Raw genomic sequence first — 20,618 nt, forward strand, 5'->3', positions numbered from 1 at the left:
GCTGTGAGGAGAGAATCTTGTAACAGGTTAGGATTTTCAATCCACATTTACTTCAGTGCGTGTAGAAATACAAGCTGTCACTATTAACAGCTGTGGTCTGAGTTGGAAACGACTCGTGGATGGGTTAGACGTGAAAAGTTTTGACCCAAAGAGCTGAGTCCGAAAAATGATGCGGATATGGTAAGACTCCAAATAGGATGAAGAAGAGAAAGAGGAAACTGAATACAAAAATGAAAGTATGTCTAACATTTTCTCTTCTTTCTGTTAGCCCAGGCTATTTGATTTTTTACAGCCTTCCAAGATGAGCAGGGTCCTCTGTAGAAGGCAGCAATGTTTTTTACGGATCAGCCAAAAAACCCCCACAAACTGTATAAAACGATGCGACAAATGCTAATCAAAGACTAACATACCACTGAAAAGAGCTCAGATAAGCCTGTGATAATAAAAAAATGACATGGGAAGTAGCAGCGTAGCAGAAGATACCCTGAAAAGTCTTAAACACAGACAGAGTGGTTGTGCAAATGTGGAAACTCGAGTGGTTTAGACATGGCAGGGCAAAGCGCAGGCACACTGAGAGAATTAGAGAATTGAAGAGGAAGATGGGAAAGGTGCCCTGATGATAATGCAGGAGACAACAGAAGCACATGTCATGGTCAGAACAGAAAACAAGGGACATAATCCAGAAGACACAATTTGAATGATCTGTGGAAGCTGGAGAACAAAGAGACTCCAGCAGGAGCAACAGGGACCCTGAAACAGAGCTTTAAGTGTGAACACAGAGAAACAAGGTCACATTTTGGAAAAACTAAGAGCAAGAAACAGCAAGATTTAGAGCCAATCTCACTATCTTCTGGGACAGTTGTGTGGTTCCAAATTATTTTTCACAATCTTTTACATTTTTTTCCCCTTGGGGTGCCAAGTTAACTCACAGCAGCTCCAGTTCTGTTGCCAGAGGAAGCAATATTAATAGCAGAAGAAATATAAATCATTAACAAAAACTACTCTTGATCCTCGAGGAAGCCACCATTGCAAGGATCAGCAGACAAAGGAAAAAAAAGAGAGGTAGAGTGGGAAGCCAACCCTCTCAGGGAGTGAGAAAAAGAGACAGAAGGAAGAAAAAGGACTGGGAAGAAAGGAAGTTGCTGGGGGCCAACAAATACATATTGGGAATCAGAAGAAAAAATACACTTCTCTTTCTAACCCTCCCGGGGCATATAGGAAATTGCTGCTTGCCCTTTAATCTGCCCCCCAAAAAGAAAAACAATTAAAATGAAATAAAACCCAGGACTGTAGGTACTTGCTCCCCCCCTTCCCCTCACCCCCACTGCTTTGTGTGCTGTGTACCCAGGCCATGATCTTTCATGCAGCTCTCCATAGGACAGACTATGCTACCATTCGCATTATATCTTCTACAGGAATATGCATTCTTTTGCTGTATATCTAAAATACGTAATTTGGGGAGATTAAGATGTTAAGAGATTAACAATTAATAAATTAATGAAAAAAGAGAGGAGGCCAGGAAAAAAAAAAGAAATGGAGAAGAAAGAAATAAGGATAAACATCTTGAATTAATTTGGAGTGGCATTGTAACAGTATGGTTTATGTCAGCAGCATCGCTGTTTTAAAGGGTTAGGAGTGTTACTCTTGCACAGCACACAGCAACAAATTCCATCAGCTTTTGTTTCCTTTTTCTTGATTCACCTCCCCTCTGCAATTTTTCCCACTGTGATTTAACTTTGGAAGGAAAGGTGCCTTTTCTAAATAGGGAATTAATTTCCGCTTTTTCCGCTGTTCCCTCCAATACAAACTCCCTCCAAACAACTCTTTCACTTTTCATTTTTAACTGATAGGCATAGTAATTTCTTCCATTTCTTTTTTCTTTCTTGTTATGACCGAGATCACGTTGGGATCACCTATGTAGTTTTAAACTTGCCAAAGCGCAATGAGCTGTGAATGGTTTCCACCAAGAAGAATAAACCAAGTTCTCTTTGACAATTCACTAACAAAAAATTTGGGGCAAATAAATAAAGCATCTTGCTGTGGATGGTACCTTTACGGAGGTTTTCCTGTCACAGCAGAAGATCAGAGGCTTTGTTTTCACATTTTGTAGGAAACATTTTCATCGTTCACTCGTGTAAAAATAGCATTGTGCAAGACACAATAAATGCTTCGTATTTGTGATGCACTATTTAAGGACCAGGAAACAAAACAGGAATCAAGTATTCAAGTTACAACTTATCTAAAATAAAAGTGTAAGTCATTCAAAACTGTCGATGTCACAAGACAGCCACACAAAAAAGGAATGAAAACCTGTATGCATTATTCATCCTGTAACTTTGATCTTAAAAGCTAAGAAACTTGAACAAGGAAAGATAAATGGCTTCTCAAGCTTTTTCTTTTAAAAATCAAATGAGGATGATTCAGGATAAATGATAGATAAGAGTTAATACGAAAGAGGGGGAAATTGCAATCACAGTGCTGCACCAAAGTTTCCGTGCAAAGGCTTTGCTTTTTGTATTCAATTACAAAGGATTTCTTTTTTAGGTACCAGCATCCTTTTTCATGTATATGTAAAAGATTTTACCTATTAAAATTTCATGTTCAGTATGCATAGCTTTTTTCTTCTACCACCTACACCACGACTTCATGTGAACAATTAGGAAACTTTCTGAAGCATGGGCTACTACTGGTCATGGGGCAGGAACAGAAGCAGCTGTGAAAACCTGGCTCAAACATCAACTTGCTCCAGAGCTTATGCAAGATATGTATACATTCTCCCCCTAGCAAAGTATTGATAATTACAGGCACTCTGACTGCATCCTGATTTTACTGAGGCTTAGTAAATTATGCAGGCATTGCCCCTAAAATATGAGACAAATTGAGAGAGAGATCCAAAAGCACATGGAGGTTGCCCTGTCTAGATGGGAGATCCACAAAATCCTCTTTGAACGCTTTGCGCTCCGGAGAGTCTGTAATCATTGCCAGTTTTTGCCTAAAGATATGCTCAAAGGCCTCACCATCTTGGTTAGATTACTTATGTCAGCACCATACACAAGCAATTGCATTTGGGATTCACAAAGAAGACAAAGCAGCAACACAGTTCCTTAGGGGAGGCTCTGAGCAAACCTAACGCAGACAGACAACACCGCATTCATTACAAATCACAGTGCACCAACCATTTACACTACCAGCAAAGCCAAAGGAAGAGCGCCTTTACATTACAGCATACAGCAGGAGGGTTTGCTTATCTGACCTTCCAAATTGTTACCTCCACACAAGCAGTTAGCACTAATCAGATGATAGAGAGGGGCTAGACAGGTGGGAGAAAAAGGCTGGGTGGATGCAAGGGCAGGTTGTGAGATGGAGGAAATGGATGGGGAATGAGGTGAAAATTTCATTGCATTAGTCTGTGGTAGGAAGGCAGCGAGGACACCATTTGAAAGGTAGTGGGAGGTTTTGGGGTACAACAGGAAGATGGCTGAGAAGTGAATGGAGGCACACTGGAGGTATTCACAGGCTTAGAAGCAACCAACACTCACTGCAATTGCTGTGAGTGCCCAAGCAAGTCATTGCTAATGGTACTCGCAGCCACTGATGCTTCTGCATCTAGACAAAATACATTTGGAAAGACCAAGTCTAGTGATTACAGCAGTCAGCAGAAACTAGACTGACTGCAGCTCCTCCTCAGCCCGAGGGAATGCAAACTCATAGCTTTCATCACCTAAAACGCATGGCTACGTCCTAATGACACTGGGCTGCCATGCAAAGAAGATGGCTATACTGGTGGGGCTGGGAGCAGGCCTGTTCCTGGTGAGGATACCTAGAAGCCCAGAGTCCTGGCCTAGATGCTCGCTCCAAGCAATCTGTGGGTCTATGAACTTCACCTGGCAAGACAGCGATTCCAAAGGTGGAAACATAACGAGGAACTTCCCCACCCCGGTGAGCTCCCTTCTCTCTCACTCACAGACAAGACCTTGCATCTTCTTTCTCCACCATGTCTCAGCTCCAAGAGGAGAGTCTCACAGTCTCTCCTAGTACAGACAGAACATTTCAGAAATTGGAAAATACATTTTATTTTTACACTGTTTGCAGTGAAAAATTAGAGCTATTCACCGGACTGCACCGAAGCTGTATGTATTGTATACTATATGTATGTATTATAGGAGGAATTCTTGATTTCACAGTAATACCAGGAGAAAAATTAACTAGATGAGCACAAAATCACACTAGTTCTGCTCTGGCCTCATGATAATTGTTTTTCAATTCAACAAATTAAGTTAAAGATAAGCATTCACATGCAAGACTGTCATTCCCGCTTCATTTGTAATATATGGAGAGGGATTAGCCGCATCAAGCATATGCTTTCATACTGTGGTATAAAGAATACACATGAGAAAAATCACGTTTAGCTCCAATGTACTGAGAAAACTGTTTATAGACAACATATAAGAGCAGAGAGAAAAAATGTTTTGATGATGATTCTTCATCAGATCCACCCAGTGGACTTGTGTACACTGAAGAGCCTACACTGAGTCTGACTTGTACTAAAACTGAGCAGTACTGGGAGAGCTGTGCTGAAAGCAAAGGTCTGTTTCTATAATCCCCATCACAGATAGCTGTGCCCATACCCTTACTTTCATTTCTTATTTGTTCCATTCACTACTGATTATAACCTGGAAGACATATAAATTTATTTCTCTTCAAAGAGCATTTATTTATCCTACAAATGGACCAAAAATATGCAAAGACTACTTTGATTTTTATTATCTCACCTACATAAACATATCTGTTTCCTTAACTCTACAAGGACAAAATAATATTTTCTTTTTATTGCATTCCAGGAGAAGTTGTGCCTTAACTTGGAACTTATTTAACTGCTATTTATCTGCATCTCTTGTTTCAAACACTCTGTCAGGAACCAAGCTACCACCTCTGTTTCTCCGGCACCCTTAATACTCAGTCTGCAAAGCCCAGTTCTGCTGACTCAAAGATTAACCCTGTCATTGCAGATGAGAAAAAAAGCTTCCATATATTAAAAATAAGGTTGCTTCATGGACATGTCATCTTTTTGAAGAAAGTATAGATATGAATCAAAAAAGAGGTGTCAAGATTCATCCCTTATTCCAAAAAAAGTACAATCATTATGTTTATTTTACATCTCTTGTCAGAAAGGAAACCATTAATATGAAATGCTTTAAACAGCCTTTGACACTTACGGAACTCTTAAAATGGCAATGAGTCAAAGACCAACAAGCCTTTAAGAAAGAAAACAACTGGAAATGCTTTAGAAGTGGAGCCACTAAAGCACTTTCATTGATTAAATGCCCACTGGTATTACATATATATTGAACATGAACACATACAGTTTGACATTTCCTGATCTGGTAATTTTGTGGCTTAAAAAGAGGAAGGTAACACCTGTAAACTATATTACCTGAAATTTAGTCTCACTGAGTGAATGATAATTTTGCCATCAAATGAACGTAGGTGTTCATTTTAAATATAGGCACTTAAATGAAAAACTTTTTTTTAACAAAAAGGTTGATTTAATGTAAAAATTAAATCTATCACTTAAACCCCAACGACTTTATCCTTATTTCAGCTGTTGTACTCTTAATTCTTTATGTTCCTGTTGGTAAACTGAAATGGAAATCACCTAAAGGAGATAAGTTAACAGAAATGGAATAATTCTAAGTCAGGTTTCAAAATTAGCATTTTTTGCCCATCTGCACTTTAGCATGTCTTCCATTCCAGGTCCCCATCTCCCCTCGCCTCCCAGCCACTAGCAAGATTATACAGATGGTTACTGCAAAACTGTTAAGATGTACATCTGAATGCATATTTATCCACTTGGCAAGATCCTGCTCAGCTGTAAGTCGATGCAAATCTGCATTACAATATAGCTTCAGTCTCTTGCCTGTGCAAGAAAGCTCCCATGATAGTAATAGTGCTGCTTAAGACAATGCCGGGCAAACAGGACATAAATGACTGCAGTTGTGCTAGCTGTCGCAGCACTGTTAATTTACACCTCTGAAAACAAACACTCATTTGGGCATGTGAAACAAATGTGTATCTACACCTAAATCAAAACTCATTTTCATTTGTTTGTTTTTGGAAGCAGAAACTGATAATGCCAGATAACTCCACCAGATGTCATGGTGAAAGAATACTATGTAGGTGAGCATTTGATATAATCACCAGAAAAGAAAACCAAACTGTGGGGCTTTATTCCATCGTAAGCACAATTTTAATAAATACAGGTGGCACCGCCAGTCAGTGATAGCTGCTTTTGTTCTGGATATGTCTTTGTTCCAGCAGCTAGGAGAAGAGCAGTTTTGATGTATAATGAAAGAAATGTACTTAATAGGCAACACCTGAAAATCCTTCAAGACAATAAAGTGTAGCAATAGAAAATGCAAGTTTGGAAAGCATTTCCTGAAAAAAACCCAGTAGCACTGGAATCTTCTCTTCATCTCAGGTCAATTGACTTGTCACAGTGGGAAGGAGATTTGAAAAGGAAATTGCAAATTCTTAGCAAGTATGATTGGAGGAATTGAGTTAATAGCCAGCAATCAGATAGGTAGGGTACTTAAAAATGTAAATCTATGCATATGCCACAGGTACAGAATGCCTGAGCTTTGTCTTGTTTGTAAAAAAACAAACAGAACAAGAGGCAACTTAAATCTCAAACAAAATTGGTAATTTTTTACTTAGGTTGCTGGGGTTTAAGTGTTCCTCCAGTAAAAACTTCCCTCATTTCAGCATATGATTGAGGTATATAAATTGTATGTGCCTCTGACCTTGTTTTACACTAGTAATCCTCCCAGTACCAACAGGATCCTGCATGCTATGTACTTTCAGATGATACGGTTTCTCACCATATGGAAAGATGTTTTGTATCACCATGTTGGCAGCATATAAATGATTTTTGAACTCCATTTTTCATTGCTATTTCTTCAAGCCATTTAGGCTTACTACCTTATTGTTTCACATGTCAAAAAATAGAAGAAGGATAGTTTTCTGATTTGAGAAGCTGCTTTATCCATACTTTTGAATAATAGCACGCTGTATTCAGCAAGCTACAGATACAAATGAGTATGACAACACCTCTAACGAGAAAACAGCTTAATTTGAGAGGGCATGATAAGCCATCATCTCTCTAAAGAAATGTGACTATATCCCAAAAGCCTTCTTATCCTTCCTAATACAACACACAACCTTTCTGCATGGATTCTTTAATCAGAATTACAAAAGAAGGTCTCAGCTAGACTACTAGTAGTTCCTCTTTCCAACCAAAGAAGGCAGATATTATAGGTTGCAGAAATTTGTAGGTGGATAAAAGGCAAGAAAATTATAGGACAGTGACAAATAGAATGAATTTCATTTCCAAGCTTTTAATTCCTCTGAGGAAGAGAAGAACATAGGTTTTGCATGGTCCTCTTTAACAAACAAATGCATACCCTGCAAGGAAGTAGTATGAGACCAGAGGATACATTCCAAGCTAAATGCAAACTAGCTGTGCCTCTGAGGCAAGGAAAGGACAGATCCTAGAAAGTACAGCATGGCTGGATGCCCACATGCTCAAGAGACTAGTAATTTTAGATTAGTTGATTTTTGCGTTGTTTGAAAAACTTTTTATACTTACTGTAATTCTCTCATCTTTGTCATCTAGAGGGGTCCCATCTTTTTTCCATGATATAGTGGGTTCTGGGTGACCTCTTGGAGGCTGACATTCCATCACTGCAGGTTCACCCACGGCTACCATTACATCTGATGGATTTTGTCTGAAGTCATCCCGTAGAACTGAAAGAATAACAAAAATGTAGTCAAAAATTACCGAACAATACACCAATAGCACAGCAAAGTGTTTTGCTTTGGCCTTTAATGGTCCCTGTTGTCACTGTACTTTATATTAATGAACAATTCAGTTAACGAATCTTATCTGGCATCTGCAGATGGTCTCTGATACTTCCATACAGTAACAGAGAAAACCCATGTACTACTCATATTTAACTTCCAGTGAACAAGCCAAGTGACTGACAGCAGTGTAAGGCTGACACAGACATAGGACTGTCTGCACAGAAGAGCTGCCTCAGTGGTAGCACTTGGCATAGTGTCTGCCTAGTGTGTGAGCACAATATTCCTATTCACAGCTCAAGAAGGCACAAAGTCTTCTGCTCAGGCAGAACGTCACCTGGGGAGAAGCACAGTAGAGATTGCTTTCTGCCCCTCTTTCTCCGAGACACAAGTTCAGCTTGCCAGTATCTCAAAGGTTTACAGTTAAAGATTGGCCACTGGCCATACGAATTGTACCCATCCCTAAATTTATGGCAAAAATGAACAAACTAACTAAACTTCCCAGTTCTTTGATGACATTATAAGATGCCAAACATTTGTGCAGCCTTAGCCAAACTCATCTTTGCAATTTGACTTGTGTCTTTTTCAAGCAAAAAAAAAAAATCTTTCCTGATCTCTGGGAGTCATCCCTTAGCCTGAGCCAGGACCACATCATTCATTTGGAAGAAGTAAATTTTTCTACCTTTTCACAGAAAGAAACATTTTTATTGCGGCTTCATTACTAGAATTTGTTCTTTCTCATCATTTGGCCAAGCCCAGGACTAGGAAACTCTAGTTCCCTCCAATCACGCAGTATGAATTTTATCAATAGCTGTGTCATTATTTTTCTTTTTGGGAGAGGAGAGACATCACACTGTGCTCAGCAGACCACTACACAGGGACACATTTTAACAGAATAATGGCATTCCTAGGTCTTGCCAAGTAAGTGGCGTTAGGTTTAATCCAAAAATAACTCAAATGGTAACAAATATAACATTCTAGTCCTCTCCACTGCTGTTACTCCTTCCACACTGAACAAAGGATACAGTAATGGAAAAGTACATTACAACCTAAGGACTCTTAAGATTTTGACAAAGCTATCTGTCACTCTTGCTACCTGCAACAATCTTGTGTCAACAGTAAATAGTGCCAAGAATCTGCAGCAAATAATATATCCCCCAAGCCATGCACGGACCACAGATATATGGACATTCACTATTGAGTAGTGGTTTGGTTGTTAATGCTGCTTCAAAGCGAGGTGTGATTTATTGTTAGATGTTAAGGAATGTGGGTGTGCTTACAGATTGGCAGGTACAGCACTGCCACCAAACCATTCCTCTCTGTAAAGTCCTTCCTGCTGTTAAGACCTTTTAAAATGGTCTTAACATTGGCATACTTTGGGACAGAAGTATACCTTTCTCACACCTACCTTCTGCAATGCTATATAATCTAAAATGAGAGGAGGGAGCAAAAATGACTTGTAGTTCTTTATTTTGGAGGATTATTGGCAAATAGTCCTGTCAATAATCAGTAGGACTATCTTCTGTTTTTTCTTCTCAAGTACATCTACCTTACATTCTAATACCCTACCATTCGGTAGCTACAGTCACAGGCCTATGTGTCCAGCTTGGCTCATTATAACATAATACATAACAGGGAAAGTTCCAGATTGATACAGAAGTGTAGATGCGAATCAAAAGCAATCAATACAGAATATTTTACCACGGTTCTAGAAACAGGATATAATTTCTGGAAGTACGGAAGAACATCTGTGTACCAACAAGACTGAAGTATACTGCAGATCTCACCAGACATCATCTCAAGTTACCAATCCCCTTCCATACTGTAGCACTCACATTTCAAATATTTCAGTTTAATTATTGATGTTTCTGGATGCCCTGGAACAAGGAGATACTGATGCACTGAAAGAGGGTAATCAAGGATAAAATGTCTCTATCACTTTAGCAATACAAGCTAATACAACAGAATGATAGGACTTAATGAAGAAATTACAGGTTGGAAGGGACCTCTGGAGGTCATTTAGTCTACAACAATGAGATGCTATTGGATGAACATGTTCTCTTGGATGAACTAGGTCTCTCAAACAGACTCAGTCTAGAAAGATTTTTAAAAAAAAAAACCAACAAACCATGCACCTATTGCTTGGTGTACAAAAACCTGAGAAAGCATATTCCACCTAACAAAGAATTTCTCTCTCTAAAAAGCAAAACACATGGATATTTTCCTTCTATGGACTAGGGAAAATTGAAAATGTTTTCAGCTATAAAATTAATCCAGGTTACATCTAAAGGAAATAATATGTTTTCAGAAAAGGGAATTATGTCATTTTTAGTTATTCAGAAAGGTAAGTCAAAAGACCAGTCCTTTAGCTTCCCTTCTTCTTTCAACAAAACTTTATTAAGTTTTACCTGCATTCTCTTACAGCTTACTACATCCCCCTAAATACTGATGCATCAAAATTGGATACATGAAATTATTTTGGTTATGGGAGTGTTAAAATACTACTCACACACACTGAAAACCTTATATATACTTATTCTGTTTATACTGAATACAGTATTAATAACCAGATGCAACTTCTTGTGTTCCCAAGTAGCCCCCAAGCCATCCAGACATAGTAAATCATGTAGCATAGGTGGCTAGGCTGACACTGCTTCTGCTGAAGTCAAAGAATATATTCTATTTAATAGAGACTTGATCTGGCTTAGAGTCACTGGTCATATTATTACTTCTTTTTTTCACTGCTCCAAACTTAAAGAACATAGAAGAGGAAACAAAAGTTGCACCAAGTTACTAAAAAACCCCCTTATATCCATCCAGTTCCCAGTGCCAACAAGACATGAAAGTGCGGAAGAGTTTATTTGCTACAGCACAGTTCTATTGCAACACAATAAAAGGGGTGTTTTCACCATGAGTAAGAAGCCTCTTATTACTGCTGAAGATTGTATCACTTGGATAAAGCTAAGAGATACATAAAAAGAAGTGCCCTTAAGTTTAAAAAAAATAAAATAAATCAAGTGCAGTGATCTTAATAAACCGTAAGTGCTTTTCAACTCTGAAAGACGTTGTAAATCTATGAGGAAAGCCTACCAGATAGCACCTTCTAAGCAACAAAGAAGTCCAGTACTTGCATAATAAAAACAAATACACTCCTTAGTCTTATATCAGCTTTACAAGCATAGTACCTTTTCTATAAACCAAGACCTTTCACAAATTAACTGATGCTTAACAGAATGCCTTAGGAGGACATCAAAGGTCCAGGCCATAGATACATCAAAACAATTATTATTTTTTTTCCATTTACTATGAATTATTTTGGCTCTAACATTACATAATGAAATGCTAACAAAATGTAATCCATTAGAGATTACTCCACAGATAGTCATCATGTAATTATTTTTGCAGCTGTAAAGTAGATACATGCTCTGGTTTTTTGCCTCAGGCCCTAGCAATCTTGCATAAAGTTATAAATTTTAAATTTTCTTCTCTTACTGAAAAAAAAATCATTTTTTCTTTTCTGTCCTTCATAGTGAAAGCTCACTGTAAACTGAGAATACATTTCCTTTTGAAGTTGTATTAGAAGTATACTTTGTAATCCAGTACAGCATGTGCTTTCAGTCATCAAAGGGTCAAATTTCACCACATGCACCTCCTTCTACATGTATGCAGACAGAAAGAAAATAGATAAATGAAGACGATGATTGCCTTTTTTTCTTTTTTTTTTTTTAACAAATTCAGTGTAGAATCTTCATAGATATAACTCCCCTGCATTTCTGACATACTGTAGATAAGGTTTGCTAACATTTTACTCTAATATTTTCTAAAATACAATGAATAAAGATCACAATTATTGTCAGTGCACAGCTAGGACAACTCCATGATCTTGCTGTGTGAACTCTGAACTCCTGTGTTTGTGCTGAAAACACTTTTATGCTATGCTTGCTGAACTAATCAGGTTCAAGAGCAACTTTTTAAACTCCACTAAAAGTCAACTACTCATACAACTATTTAATATAATGTACTATTCAATCAATAAAACAATTGCACTTTCCCCAGAGAATCTTTTCCAGGGCAGAAAGGAACTAGCAATCACTTGAGGATAGATTTTTATTGACAAGAAACACAAGCAGAGACAGCATTTTTTGCGTAAACCCTAAACAGGGGTTTGAAAACGCAGCACCCAGTGTTCTTAAGTTCTTTGTTGGCTATATGAAAAAGAGTACAGTGTCACTACTGGGTGAAATTGGGAGGTAGGTAGGCAGTTTTTTTGCATATACACACTGTAGATATTTAAGAAAGATTATTGTTAAAGTTTATCATTTAATGACTGTGATCTATTTCAAAGACAAGAAAACAAAAGAAAAAAGAAACCAACCAGAAAGCTCTACTCAATACGTGAAAAGAATTAATTTGTAGGGAAAACACTAATCAGTATCATGCCTTAACAGGTGGTATCATTTAAGAACTGGAAATAAGAAAAACTCCTGAAAATTTTGATTGCAGGTCTATTGTAGTCTGGACACTTCATGCTAGATCAGTTCAAAGCAGTGCACCAAAATATATCTAGGATCCCTAATCAACCAAGATACTACAGCCATGGTCACCCAGTGAACAGAGGAAGAGAGGGAAATGAAGATGTTTGGGGTGCAGTTTCATAATCAGAGCAAGGCATTCTTAATCCATTTCAATTCTTATAAAAGACATCATCCAGACTCGCTTCCTGCTGACTCTCTTGCATTGTCCCAGACAAAGCACACTGTTTTGCAAGTCTACTTGTTAGAGAGAGATCAGCGAGCCAAAGTATCGCAGAATTAGATAACAGAGGAGATCCCAACAATTTCCACTCTTTCAGCATGAAGATAATTTTAATGTTTCTTTGTATTGTACCACATGCCTCAAAAATGGGGAAAAAAGAAAGTGGAATAAATAGAAGAAATGCTCATTCCTCACACTGCTTTAGAAAACAACCAGACCTCAGCTAATGAACACATTATCACTCAGCAAATAAAAACATGGTAACATCAAACTACAAGCTAACATTGAGCAATGCAACCTTAACGGCTCACGGCCCTGCCTTTTGGCTAATTTTGTTAAAAGTCCCATGTAATAGATTTAAATTTTTTTTAATACCCACCAATATGATTTTAATTCCTGTAAATATATAAGAAGCATTTCAGTGTTTCCCTTTCTTCCTTAACAAAACAACAGTATTACAAAAAAAGTTTCCACCTAATACTTAATCTGACTAATAAAATATAAGCACTTGCTTTAAAATGCTGCAAGATTTGGAAAATGAAAAATGGTATTCAGGAGGTTATATAAATGTTGCAAACCCATGAAGCCATAATCAAAGAGAAACTAATTATTTCTTAGTCAAGACTGAGCTGTTACTCAAAAGCAGAACAGTTCCTGTAATTTAGGACTAGCAATGTTCCCTTTTCCCCACTACTTACTGAACTTGTAGTTCAAATTTACTGAGACACAGCAGACATTTTTGGCATTCAAATATATTATAAGATGCTTGTCAGTTGGAACAGTGCTTCAAACCAGGTGCTTAATTTTAATTACAACTAACTTAAGCATCAGCCAAAATTATCGTACCTTGTTTAAAGACTTTGCTGGCATGAAATTTATACAGATGTCAGAGTATCATCTTTAATACACACATGCCACTAACAGGAAAGTGTTATAGCACCTAATTAAGTTAAAAAAGAACAAATAATGCATGCATGATATGACTTAAGTCAACATATGTGTTACCAAAATGTATTTTAGACCTTATTAAACTCTTTAAGAATGTTACCTGGTTTGACCAAAAACTTGATCATTTACAAATGAGAGACATTCTTTTCTGAAGACAACCCCCTAAAAGTTTCCATGCAGTCATGTAAAGTTAAAAGAAAAACTGGTTCCATGAAAAAAAATATTTCTTTTCCTTTCTGAAGATGTTAAAAACAGGTTAACACTGGTGTTAACCACAGTACGTAGTCATTAAAATGGAATAGAAAGAGTAGGGCTATAAATAGTCAGAAAATACTATTTTGGTCATCTAACAAAATCACTCATGTAACAGAGGCAATAATTTTATGCAGTGACCGGGTCCAGCAATACAGTATTGAATGTTTCAGAAGATGTCCACACTTCTATAAGGCCTCCAACAGGCAGGGAGTCACTTCATTTAGTAGCCAGCCAGCCTAGGGCTCCTCACTTTCATCATTTTCAGTTCTCATCTGATTCCTACCTTGAAGCACTTTGACCTCAGCTATTGGATCTCACTACACCTTTCTTAGTCAGACAAAAGCCTTCTACAGGCAAGCAGATGCTAATCAGTTCAGTATCGAGATCTCCAACCTTCTTTCAGCCTTCTTTGAGCTTCAAAACTATATAAACACTGGACATGTGGCCTAACAGCTTAACTCTCTCTCTGAGCCAGCCCTCCAATGACACAGGACTTCCCTAATTACACAGTCTAAGAATGCACATTGAAGAGGTTTCCAGATATAAGAGACTGCTCACTGTAAAGAGTCTGATCATAAAGTGATGACCATCACTTAACATCATCACAGTAGAGATCAATTTTGAATCTTCCACTATACATTTATGACAGCACATTCAAGATAATGTACTCATACAGAGCTGTACTGCTCTGCTTTAAAGTCTGCCCTTTAGCAAACCTCACTACCCCAAAGCCTGAAGAAACGAAAGTACTTTAAATCAAGTGGTATTTTTTGCTTAGTATTCATATGTATTTGTATGAGTTGAGTGTTGATACCCTTGACCTGAATCTTTGTAACTGAGATCACGGCATCATATACATTTGTATTTCCAGATCTCCTTTTCAAGCTCAAAAAAGCAAAGTTAAAGGAAACAAACACAAAAAAACCCCATCCCTGTATTTTTTTTACTCTACTACCACTGAGATCAACTAGTTTACTTTAAACAGCTGGTTCATAAACACTTCCTCCATGATGTCACCATGGAAGAAATTGTAGGGTTAATGAATGCAAGAAGACATTTTAAAAGGCCTTTTCTTTTTATTTTGATATTGAAACAATTTAAAATCCATCTTTATGCTCTTTCTCTTCCTAACGTTTCATATTGTCAACGATTTACTTTTCTATTTGAAATTACAACATTTTTAAGACTTTGGTCTTAAAAGACATTGTAAGAGGTATACAGAAATTTTACCAGTAATTTAAATTTGGAGTAATTAAGAGTGCTAAAGAATAGCATTATTTAACTTGAATGAATGAAAATAAATTAATGGATGAATTAAAGAGTGAATGGTATACATAGAACATTTTAAACAATTCTGGGAAGAGACAGTCAGAAAACTTGCATTCCCACTACCCACCACAGTAACACAGAATTTCCAGCAATGGGAAATTGCTTATTTCTCATCAAACATGCAGATCTGATAAATATTTTACTGAATCTGGTACCACATTCTGCTATAAGAATGCTAACAGATTAAAGATGTCAGGGAGGGGTATTGAGTTCCTGTTATGAATCTACATAATTTAGTATTAACATTATTAGTACTGCCTAGCTGATGACACCATTAAAGAGCACCGGTGGCCAAAGCAACAAAGAAACATAGCTTTATTTTAGTGCCGATGAACAGAACCAAGACACGATCCACAACTAGCTGAAATAGAGTTAAATATAGGTGTTAGATATATGAAATAGCAGCAGTTAGATGAATGAAGTACAAGTAGTGAAATTAGATCACACTTTTAAAATGTTAACAAAATGTACTGCCTCAATTACTGTAACCTTTAAGTTGTTTTAAAATGTATTCTCTCCAAAGAGTAATGGTTTTGATTGATTGCTTTTTATATGGCACCACCAAACTGGGATCTTAATATCTACTGAAGGGCAATAGTTACCTCCTCTGGAAAAAAAAAAAGCATGATTCCCTATTATATTCAGCAATACACGTTAGCAAATACAACACCTGTATGCTTCTAATCCATTAACACATAAGGAAATGAAGGAGTGATGCACCTACTGGATCACATCTTTTAAAAGGTGCTGATGACAAATACAAGTGATATGCTTGAATCAAGCAGAATGCTACACTGTAAAAGCAATTAAATGTTGAGGCATTTGGCAATAAACACACTGAATGCATATAAAGATGTTAAAATAAATATATTTACTGTCATTCATTACTGTCATTAAGAAACTTACAATTGTTAATAGAAAGAAATGCATGCTTAAGGAGCAGGTTCCAAAAAAAGACTTCTGTAGAAACCATTGGCTGAAACTTACTGTTGATAATTACAAAAATTTATGGAAACCACCCACAATCTCTCTGATTTTATTTCACTAGTTGAAGATTTGGGCTTTAAGTGCTGCCAGTAATCTTACTGGGTAACATAGCTGTCAGCCCATAACAGTATTTCCATGTGTGGAAAGGAAAGTGTAAATGAATTAGATGATGAATTGGGAATCAATTAAATGGCCAAATCTGATAAGTCATATAAAGAGTAATTTTAACTCCTGTGAGAAAGGTAACTGACAGGCTTAAGAGAGCATGCTGCAGCACTGGGAAACCTAATTAAACCCCGAAGGATCTGTGATGCCTCAGGCGTGTGACTCTGAGAGTATCCCTTAGGTTGAGTGAAAACTGAAAATAGATAAGGAAAAGGGACCTAATTATTAATTTGATTGTCTGTGTACAAAATGTGATCCCTCTCAGCATCTTCCACATACTATGGTCTGGGACAAGGCGTTTACTACCTATAAGTCAGAATTTACCTCCTGGAAGAGTAGAGTCATTTGTACAGAGTGCAGAGACAGTTTCCCTTCACTTGTCTTAAATATTTACATTTATTTACTTTTTTATTACTATTATTATTATTATTATATCATACATTTCATTTTAGAGTTTTAGGGTTACTTGAATCATGCTTCATTCCAGACAATATTTTTAGTGTGGCTAACGCAGCAGATTTCCAAACTTATGGACACAAACCAAGGGGTTTTAGACACAGGACACAGAAGAACTGTGTCTTTGGGACATCACAAATTAGTTTTCCCTAGGCAAAGAAGGGTTTGCACCTTTAAATCCAAGGATTTGGGTGTGCTCTGTAAATAAAGTTTTTTCTGTACACTTGAAATCAAGGTTCTGATGTCCAGTTTACAATGAACTGTTAACTGTACTAGCCTTCCTTCAAAGCAGATTATAACAGAAAAAAAAGAATCAGATTAAGAGGTTGCAGCAAGACCTTGACTTGGCCCTCCAAAGTAAAGCATAAAGAGGTACCTGAAATGACAAAAGAGATATAAGGACCAAACAATGAAAGAGAAAAGGTGAGAAGACACTTCACCAAAATGCCAGTATTTTCCTTAACTACTTGTCAAACCTTATTTCATGAGCAGAACGGCTTTCCCTTTTAAGAAAGAAGACACAAACCAATCCAGAAATGCCAATGTCCTGTAACTCAGGATTCCAGGGAGAAAAATAAAGGAAGGAATACAAGTAGCAAGGACAGAGGAAGACTTTTAGCCAGTTTTTCAATGAGACCTTAAGGATAGGATATACGGCACTGGCAAACAGAGCCAGATTGCAATTGATTGAAAAGGTGTTGCTGCCAAATAGCAAGCTACGTTGGCTTGAGATGTGAAAAACTGACTCTCTTCTCATAGTTTCTAAGCTGGAAAATCCCTCACTAGGCCAAACCTGAAAGAACCTTATTTGTCCTAACTCATGTTGTTAAAAGAGGAGATAGAACTATTCCACAGACTTGCCAATGAAACTGTGGCAGCACTGTTTCTGTAGTACAGGCAAGACTTAAACGGCTGATGCTTGTACAATTGCTTATAATCATCCTTTCACTCTGAAGAAGCCAAAAACTTATCAGAGGAGACATTTTCAAAGAAATATTCACATGCCTGCGATAACAATGTTTCTGCAGTATGCATAACCCTAAATCTGCATATGCACTATGCTACTGTTTTGCTAAGGTCCTGCCTCAAGGCAACAATTTTAGCCGTGTCCTTCTGCTTAGCATTCAAATTTTAGCGTGTTACAACTGCACCACTACCATCAACATTTTTTGAAGGGACTGTTTCCCATCAAAAAAAACCCCCATTATGCTGTTAAAGTGATTGAAAAATATGACATTGTAATATCAGGGAATATACAGTATCATCATACTCAAACAGCTAAGTCACTTCTTTAATATTCTGGAAAATGGAATTCCCCCATTACATCTGAGGTCAAGCCTGAAACATCAGTCAGAAGGTGCAAGACGCAGGCACTTCATATGGCTGAGCGGCTAATTCTAAGTAACAGCAGAGCTAAGAACAGTAGTTGTTGGCACCAGACACTATAGCAAAGCCACACTGCTCAGAAATGTTGCTGAACTATTACACACACTTTTATTCTGTTCTATTGTTCTGTTGTTATTATATACAATTTTATTCTCTTGAAAGGAACTACAGACCACAGAGCTCCGCTGTCTCTTCTCACCTCTCCAGACTGCTATACAGCAGGATATAACTGAGTTAGATAGTGTATGTTTTGCTAATTATACTCTGCATGTCCAAATGCATAAAAATATCATTCTTATGGTAACGTTATCTTGTTTCTTTACCTCCTAAATCATTCAAGATATAAAACGACAACAGATTGCCACAGTAGAAAGAGGCAAACAAAGGTGAAAATTACACTTATGCCAAATATCATATACTTTTCAAATTACTTTTGCTGGTTTTAGAAAACATTCCAGAAAATCACCTCAGGGAAAAATGGCAGACAGCCTTACACAGAGGTCATAGAGAAATACAGTCTTCATCTACTTCAATTAACTGCTTTGAGTTAGATCCCAAGTGGTACAGGCAAATGTTTGTTCGATTTCAGGCATATTCTAAGGTACGAATCATTCCTCTTTCTCAGTCTAAAGAAGCACGGTGCAATATCATACACTCAATTTTTTTATTGTTCAGAATTTGAAAAATCTCTAGACGGACTTCTTCATGAATTGCAATGATAGCTCTTCATTTAGACAACCATCCAAAGGCTTCAAATATTGTAAAATTCTATGTAGAACATTACAAAAAGTAGCAAAGTTAATAGCTATGACAATGAAAAATGGTTCTGTAAACAAATGGACATTACCAAGTTCACCAAGCCGGAACTCTGAATTGCATCTCTTGGAGATTTATACGCTATCGTAAATGGCAAAAGACAATAAAATCATGCAGAAAAGTACTTCTCCATTTGGACTCTTATTCTGGCTTCAATCCCTATGAGATATTCAAAGGCAACATGCCAATTGATCAATATGTTAGTATTTAATGTGCAGTAAGTGCTACTGAGTAAAAATCAGACAAACACTGCCTGTTAGCATAGTCTGCCTTACTGCTGGCAGGAAGGAGTGCATGAAGTTTTGCATCACCTCATGTGGTAAAACAACAGCCAGAAGTCTGATTCAGAATTAAGAAAAGGAAACAGAGGGCAATGCTCAGCATGAACACAAATGCGCATAAAGCCAACCAGATTTCATTACTGAAGATTTTAATTTTGATTAAATGCTTCCTTTTATATTGGGTCACATTCATTGTTTTCAATGCTGTGTTTTCATTAATATTTTAATACACACAGAACATTACGTTGCGTAACTTCAGTGTTGTGGCTAAAGATAGCATCTTTAATAACAGCTACAAAAGAGATGCTGGCATCCATCTCTCTGTAACACTGTGAGGCACCATGAGCTGGTAGGGACTTCGCAGCATGCAAGAGAACATGTCTGCACTCACCACCAAGGAAGAGGAAAGTGGATGACTGTAGCATTAGCTTAGCCTGTTTGAAATAGGAACTCATAAACGCATTCAAGACAAAACAAACCAACGTAACGGAAATGGCTGTGAAACTCTAAATGGATCAAGGTGGTAAATGCATTTGGTGGAAATGTTGCTTTTACCTTTGTTTTACACCCTGTGAGAAACTGCAACAGTGCAACTCCTTAAAATCTTCCCAGGAAACAAGAGTGGTAAAGGAATTGTAACATGTAATTTTAGTAATTTGACTGTTGGCTTTTTTCGCCTTGTTTTTGCTATTTCTAACTCCTAATGTTGAAATTTAAGTTTGGACAAAATTCAAGAGACCACACTTTTTCTTGATTCCATATGAGCTGGGGTACCATTAGCAAAAGCACCTATGCTCGATTTCCCTTGCCATTACAAACATGAACTGTGGGGTGCCACAATACACTCTACAAAGAGCTACCAACTCTGTTAATTCAATTCCTATCAGTCCTAAGCAGCCCATACAGGTTAATTTCCTGGTAAACCACAACAATTTTAGATTTCCATTAAGAATTGTTATAGAGAGAAAAAGCAAATGTGGTATTGTGCGAGACCAGGATTCTTTTATTTCTCTATGAACTCTGGCTATAATTAAATTTTCAAGTCAGTTCAGCGGACTGGTTCTTTTCTGTATGTTTATGCACAAAAAGTAAGCTTGAAAACGTTGTGAGACTTGATCTAGGTTATCAGTGGATGCATAACAATGAAAGTCGTATGTTTTCAGGACAGTTTTAAAAAGCAAATGAATTGTGACTAATTTTGGTAAACAGGATACTGAGAAGCCAGTGAATTTGCAAGATAAAAGCTACTGGTATCTTCTAATAATTCACTCAGAAACAACTGAGTTAAGGGGAAAAAAACAACCCCAAAACACTATCTGGATTGCCAAAATCCTTAGACTTGTTTTTCTGATATACTGTGAGAATACATTTTTGCTGTTACAG

At 37.3% G+C, this 20,618-nt stretch overlaps 1 protein-coding gene across 1 annotated transcript in view; it reads right to left on the reverse strand.

Moving 5' to 3' along the window:
• The window catches only part of ROBO1 (roundabout guidance receptor 1), a 328,596-nt gene that overhangs the window by 105,808 nt on the left and 202,170 nt on the right, over nucleotides 1-20,618 (reverse strand). The window contains exon 3 of the mRNA XM_075033941.1: nucleotides 7,646-7,803. Within this exon, the coding sequence (XP_074890042.1) occupies nucleotides 7,646-7,803 (158 nt within the window). The remainder of the gene's footprint in view (nucleotides 1-7,645; nucleotides 7,804-20,618) is intronic.

The sequence above is a fragment of the Buteo buteo genome, chromosome 8, assembly GCF_964188355.1.
Source record: "Buteo buteo chromosome 8, bButBut1.hap1.1, whole genome shotgun sequence".
NCBI classification, from domain to species: Eukaryota; Metazoa; Chordata; class Aves; order Accipitriformes; family Accipitridae; genus Buteo; species Buteo buteo.